Raw genomic sequence first — 7,495 nt, 5'->3', positions numbered from 1 at the left:
CTTTGCCCTTGGCAGTTCTTTGTGGCTGACTTGGATTACTTGGGTCAGCAGAAGATGAACCAGGCTTCTGCTGAGTTCCGACAGCAGGCTTAGTGATCTTCCCCTGTTTCTGCTGAGTTCCAGCAGCTTGCTTTTCTTTCTCCCCCGTTTTGCCAGCATCGGGATTTGGAGGAAGAGGATAGAAAGTTCCCTGTTGAACAGCACGAGTCAGCTTTGATGAGTACATTTGGAGTTGACTCGTACTCTCCCGAAGACCTTTGAAGACTTCCATGCCATCGGACATAGTGGATGCGGGGATCTTAATGTTGGCACTGAGCATACTTAATAGATACTCTTGAGATTTCCCGATCCAAGTTATGGATTTTGTCATCCGGGCATATGATTGATGATACATCCTGAGCAGGGCAGTGTCATATTATTGACGTTGAGTGTTGGTTTGCCGAACCTGCTTAAGTGTTGTATGTGCTTGTATGTATGCTTTTCTCTTTTGTATTTCGGCAAAGGATCCAAGTGAAGAACTTGTCCTTTTATAGTGAATTCTGAGGCTTCAATCATTTGAATTCGGATGTACCCGTTGAATTCAAACGGTCTTCTTGCATCATTCACTGGTCAGCATACAGTTTTTGCAGGCCAATCCTATCGTCTGAATTTAGCAGGCGTCAGGCTTGTCTTCTTCCGCCAGGTTCATCTTCTAGCGCCAGTTTTGTCTTTTAGCCAAATGCCAGTTAACCCATGCATCTCGAAACTGTCTCCTTGCGTAATTCCAAAGCTTCTGAATTGGCGCAGATCTCTATCGGATCTTGTCTTTTAGTTAACGGATCATTGGTGCTGTCCTGATGAACACTCAGCTTGACTTTAATAGACGTTGCCTTCGATCTTTGTCTCTGGCGAGGATGAGTCACGTTCTACTCAGCTTCTTCGGTCAGCTTCGTCTTCAAGCGTTTGTTTTGAAGAAGACTTTTCTTTTATGATGCTGAGTTGTGTTCTACTCAGCTTTTGTGGCTCATGCTAACTTCATTCTGTCTTACTTTTTTTTGTTTTCATTTATAATTATACTCAACATTGAACAACCACATTAGTACAATTAAATCAAAGCACTTAAATTTAATTGTCTTAATCATTGATTAACTTAAATAATTTTATCAAATCAAAATCATGTGGAAAAGTGTTTCAACAATATCAAACATCAAATACGTATAATTTTCTCTTTATATTAGTTTTATTAATTTTACTAAAAGATAAAAAATACATTCATCGGCACAAATATTTAAGTTCTTGGGTATGGGATAGCTCGAAGGGGATTAGCCTTCTCTAAGGTAAACCCAAACTTATCATCCATGTTTAAAGTTTTTGTTTCACAACCTTCTTCAATCTTCCAATCAAAGTTGTTAATAAGAGATCCCAAAACAAGATGCAACATTCTTGTAGCCAACGGCAATCCATGACAAATTCTCCGACCACCGCCAAATGGGATAAGTTCAAAATTACGACCTCGTACATCAATATCTAACTCCAAAAATCTCTCAGGAAAAAAAGAGTTGGTGTCTTTCCACATGCTATCATCTCTACCAATAGCCCAAACATTAACTAGAATTTGAGCATCCTTTGGGATTATAAACCCACACATTTCCACATTTGTTCTCGCTTTTCGTGGAAGCAATAGAACCGATGGATGTAATCTCAATGTTTCTTTCACAATTGCTTGTAAGTATGGTAATCGAGCTATATCTGATTCGTCTACCAACCTTCCTTTCCCAATTTCCCTCTCAATCTCTAGTTGAGCTTTCGATAAAGTTTTAGGATTCCGGAGAAATTCTGACATTGCCCATTCTAATGTACTCGAAGTTGTATCAGTTCCAGCAATGAATAAAACCTGTTTCAAGTGATCATATGTAGTTAATTTACCATCGAAAATAAAATAAAAGGGTAAAGAATCTAGGAAAAAATTACGATTATAATTATTATATATATATGGCTTTACAAATACAAACTTGGTTTAAAAATTTGTAAAATCAAGTTTATAGTTTGTGCATTTTACAATTAAATAATCTATGAGTCAATCTTATGATAAAAATATATCTTTAGCATGATTAATTTTTAAATTTAGACTTTATATATAAGATAATTTGTAAAAGCAATTCTTATAGTAATTTTTAATCGCTTTCTTTTGAGGTAAATAAATACCACAATAATGGTTGTGGTCATCTGAATGAGTACATGTTTTTTTGAGATAAAACTAACTCTAACATTTAGGTTAGGAGTAATTTTATTTAACGTTTAAAATGGTTCAATTTTAATTTTAATATTGGCATCCAAAAGCAATTTTATTTATAAAGTTTGTAAATTGAATCAATTTCAAATATTATTATTTTTTTTATAGAAATTGGGACGTGACAGAACTTGGACGGGACGAGCGCCCATGGCCCAAAAACTGAAAAACCCGAATATATTAAAAAATGAAAAGTATGTAAGAGTTAAACAGGAGAATAGGAAGCAGAACAAACAAACAAAACGAAAAGCACATATATTTTGTTTTTTATTCTTAACTAACTATATATTCGTTGCAGAAAGCGGAAGTGAGGGGGCGGGGAGGGAGGAAGTTCTAACGAGCTGCTTCTATTTTGCAGGTTACCAAGCGGATCGACATTATCCTACCAACGGTCATATTGCTGCGGATAGTGATGCAACAACACGATGCAATGCTGCAATCCCTGGAAGGCCGACGAATGCATCAATTTATCCAGGACCGATAGGAGGCGGTCAGTTTCAACTAGGCAGCAGTATGGTTTCGACGATGGTGGTCAGCTGTGACGGACCAAGGGAGGCGAACATAGCAGATCCGCCTCTAATTAATGAGGAGGTGACAGCAGCGGTTGCCGGCAGCGAAATAGAGCAAAATCAGATGGACCGCACCAGCTTGCACGAAGGGCAGATCACGGAGTCCGGAGTTCTGATAAATGATGGCAGCAGTATGAGAGAACCAGTAGTCATCCGATGGAAGCCACCTCCAAGTTCCTTCTTAAAATGCAACGTAGATGCTGCGATCTTCCCAAGCGATGGTGTTATTGGTGCAGGAGCTATTCTACGCGACTGCATGGGTAATTTCATCCAAGGTTACAACACCTATATGACAGGAACAACCTCAGTGAAAATGGCGGAGGCAATGGCGATTAAGGAAAGCATGGGTTGGGTTGTGTTGTTAGGATATAGCTCAGTAATTTTTGAAAGCGATGCTAAAGTTGTATTGGACGCGATCCAAACACAAAATAGAGATCTCACTGAGTTCGGTCAGGTTGTTAGGGATATTAGGGATCTTCTTTTTTCTCACCCGGGTTTTAAGGTGAAGTTTGCGTCAAGGTTAGCGAACGGGGCAGCTCATGCATTGGTAAGAAATGCTCGTTCCTATGCTAATTCTTTCATTCATTGGTCTAGTCCTGTATTCATTCAAGACATTCTGCTTCGGGATGCCTCTTTTCGTTCTAATTAATCAAGTATTTGTTTAAAAAAAAAAGAATTAGAGGTTAATATTTATAAATTTGTCTAAATATTTTAAAAAGAATGTCCAACTCGTATAATAAAACAGTATATTTTTTATTTTATTTTTTCAAAAAAATCATGTCATATCATATGTTTGTGGTCAACTATTAATGAGTTATAAAATGGCGTACATGTGGAGCTTAGATTACAAGATTCATGACCGAGAAGACAGTGTTTATCAAATAATTTCTCAAATTGACCCAACTTGTCAACGTTAGGGATAAAATTGCTCTTAGCTACTAATGTTAAGGGTAAAATTACGGTAAAATAGCTTGTAACTATAAACGTTAGGATATTTTTGCACCATGTTATTCCTACTTCTAATCAATGTTATTAGGCTCGGACCAGATCAGTCGAACCAGAAACCAACCAGATATCCGGCCCTTATCCCTCTGGTTTGTTGAATCCTCAACAAACCGAAAAGACTTGGGATTGAACCAGAACCGGTGGTCCTAAGGAACCGGTGTGAACCCAGGTCTTTAACTTTTTTATTATTTTTTTAAATAAAAAAACTCTTTTTTTTCACCGTGAAACAAAGACTTAAAAAAAAAAAAAATTTAGTTAGGAATTCATTAGTCAGTCATTTATTTCTTATTGCTCTACCCAATTCCTGTATTTTAAAAAATGGCTTAATAAATTTTTAGTTTCGTGTATTTATCTAAAAAAAAGTCAATTCCTATTTTAAAAATCTTCCATTTGCTCTATAATTTTGCTTGCTTATAATATTTTATTTTGGCCCTCAACTTGATTAAAGTGTACCATATTTTTTATTATGTAGATTTTAAGAGTTTAATAAATCACTCTAAGAATTTAATAAATCACTTTAAATAAATTCTAAATAAGTTCGCATGACAAGTAAAATGTTTTTAAAATACAGGATATGAAAGGGTAAATTACACCTATAGTCACTGAATTTTATTCATTTTTACATTATGGTCACTGAAATTTAATTTTTAATAGTATCATTACTGAATTTTATACTTTTTAACATGGATGACCACTTAACTTTAACTAACTCCTTAAATTAACTGTTAACGACGTCAAAATGAGAATATTCAAAAATTAATATTGTTCAGAACGACATTATCATGAAACTACATTTTTTATTTTCCAAAATCATATTTTTTGAAGCTGTCTCTCTAAAAATTCACTATCTCTTATAACCAAACAATACCTAAATGACTTCAAAACGAAAATTTTCAAGAATTAAAGTTTCTTAGAATGACATTAACTCTTTCAATTTTTCATTTATTTTGAGGCCGTCAATGGTCGTTTTGAGACGTTAAATGACCTCGATGTTAAAAATGTATAAAGTTCAATAGCCATACAGTTAAGAATTGAAGTTCAGTGACCATAATATTAAAATCGGTAAAGTTCAGTAGTCACATGTGTAATTTACCCAAACATGACACTAAAGATATATAGAACTTTATAAAAACATTACAACTTTCTTAGGTTATTTTTATCAACTACTAATTAGCCTTTCTATATTTTTGAAAAGAATTAACAAAAACAATAATTTACATCATCTCCTCTAAACTATTAGTAAATTGACATATCATTGCCTTTAAATATTATTTAAATCCCTTTAAACTCTATGTAATATTAAAGTCCAACTAAAAACAAATACATTTAAATAGAATAAGCTACTAAAATAGGTTTATGGTTTTTGAGAAAGTATCAATTTAAGTTTCATATACAAAATAACATTAATATAGGTTTACCGTTTAAAAGGGTATCAATTTAGGCATCAATAACGGATTTGACACGTCATTCCTATAACACCGTTAAGTTCTGATTTCTCACTTTACGTACAATTGACAGAACTTAACGGAATAATATCAATGACGTGTCTCGTTCTATTATCGAGACCTAAATTGGTAGCTTTTTTAAACGTTAAGCCTATATTGATGTTATTTTATACGTAGAATCTAAATTGACATTTCCCAAAAAACCATAAACCTATTTTGATACCTTATTCCTTTAAAAATTTAAACAATTGAACAAATTTTTACTATATCATTAACACTATGGTTGGATTATTTTTCAATCTTTAATTTTTAGTATATTGAGGCACTATGAGTGTATTTTATGGAAAATTAAAGTAAATAATTAAGTAAAGAAATCTTTTTTGTCATAAAGAAAAACGCTTTAGTTTGAAAAGTATCCATTTTAAAAGTATTTAACCAATTTCTAACTGAAAAATCAGATGAAATATAATTAAATAAAGAGAACGAACCATGAAAAGATGTTTGAGGGATGGTCGATCCAACATCTGGGAGCTACTGCCTTCATCATTGAGGTTTAGAAGAATCTCTAACACGTCATTGCATCGGATATATCCTTCCTTCTTTCTTAACTCAATCCTTTCATCAATCACACTATCGAAAATCCCAAGTAACTTCCCGAAATAAACACTTGTACGACGCCGTATACTTTGTGGATCAATCTTCCTTAAAAGGGGGAAATAATCAGAGAGATTAAGCTTTCCGACTTCATCCATAATCGACCTGAAAACCTCCTTAAACTCTCGTACTCTATCGGAACTTGAATCGGTCAGATCCAGAGAACATGTAGAACTTGACAACGTATTAATCATTGTTCTGAAAGCTACTTCGCCAATATTTACAGCCTTACCTTCTCGGCAGCTATCTTCAACGTCAGCGATGAGTTGTTGAATTTTGTTGCGGCGGAGTTCTCTGTTGAGATCAAGTTTCTGATTAGCAAAGATGTAAGAACTGCATATCTTTCTAAGATTTCTCCATTCTGCCCCTAAAGGCAACCATTCTATAGATAGGTGGTGATCTTGGGCATGGATAGCATCAGGGACAGAACGGTCAGATAGATTTAGATCGTGAGTTTGAAATGTTTCTTTAGCTAAGGTAGCATTGGAAATTACAACTGTGGTAATTTGACCAAGTTTCAAACTCATTATAGGGCCATGAATGTTGGCGAGTTTGGCTAGGGATTTGTGAGGTTTGGTACCAAGTTGGAGGAGATTTCCGATGATCGGAAGTGGAAATGGACCCGGTGGAAGCCTGCCGGAACTTGCAAAGAAATGAAGCGCCGAAACCAAAGTGAAAGAAGACAACAGAAAGATCATGAGGAGATGGAGATCCATTTCTCTGATTTTTCTTGGGTAGGGAATTATGTAGATTGTTCTCATCTTCTCCACATGGTTATATAGGGAATTATAGTAATTCTGCATTTTCATGTAGTACAGTAACAATTCCTACAAATTCTCAATACAAATTATTTTAGAATACGCCAGGCATACCAAGTCAATAGGTATGATGTGGTATGCCTGGCCAATAAATATAAGACACCTGTAGAAAAATAAACCTAAACCGTTCCTTTCACTTCTTTCCGCTGGGTTCCCTTCTGCCGCCTCCCCTTTCCTATTGAATGAACAACACCGGCTGATGTTTTTATTTTCAGGTAATAGAAAATGATGCAACACCGGATTATGTGAAATTTGTTAAAATCTCAAACAGTTTAATTAAGCTAAAGACAATAAGCAATCTATAAAAAAAAACGCAGCGATTTATTTGGTGTAAGGTAACAGACTGCTCTTGGATTGCAGGAAAAATTAATAATTCAACAGTGGTGTCAAAGATTACAAATTATATAATAATAAGATCCCCAGCCCCTGAGTATGATCTTGCTTTCATAATTTTGGCGCATGAAAGTGAATATGTATATGTATTTATATTCATAGTGATGGGAGTTTAGCAGTTCTCTGAAACTAGTGCTTCTAATTTCCCATTAAATTCCATTGTGACGTTGTATTCCTCGACGCAATTACGGGTTCTGTCAATCTACATGTCGGAGCTTCGAACGAAACTTACCAGTGCCGGCCACTGACGGAAGAGATTGACGGTCAGCAGAGGAGAAGGAAGGAAGTTGGAAAGGGTAGGGGCATAGATGGAAACAAGTGGAAAGAAAGGAGAGGAAGGAA

General features: G+C 35.1%; 1 protein-coding gene across 1 annotated transcript; it reads right to left on the bottom strand.

Moving 5' to 3' along the window:
- Nucleotides 1-1,168: 1,168 nt before the first annotated feature.
- On the bottom strand, nt 1,169-7,024 carry LOC136210664 (geraniol 8-hydroxylase-like). The gene is made up of 2 exons (XM_066002024.1): nt 5,777-7,024; nt 1,169-1,873 (listed from the first exon to the last, which is right to left on the bottom strand). The coding sequence occupies exons 1-2, from the start codon at nt 6,749-6,751 to the stop codon at nt 1,268-1,270; spliced, it is 1,581 nt and encodes a 526-aa protein (XP_065858096.1). The 5' UTR covers nt 6,752-7,024; the 3' UTR covers nt 1,169-1,267.
- Nucleotides 7,025-7,495: the final 471 nt, after the last annotated feature.

This window comes from Euphorbia lathyris, chromosome 1, assembly GCF_963576675.1.
Source record: "Euphorbia lathyris chromosome 1, ddEupLath1.1, whole genome shotgun sequence".
Lineage (NCBI taxonomy): Eukaryota > Viridiplantae > Streptophyta > Magnoliopsida > Malpighiales > Euphorbiaceae > Euphorbia > Euphorbia lathyris.
This window is presented reverse-complemented; position numbering and strand designations above follow the sequence as displayed.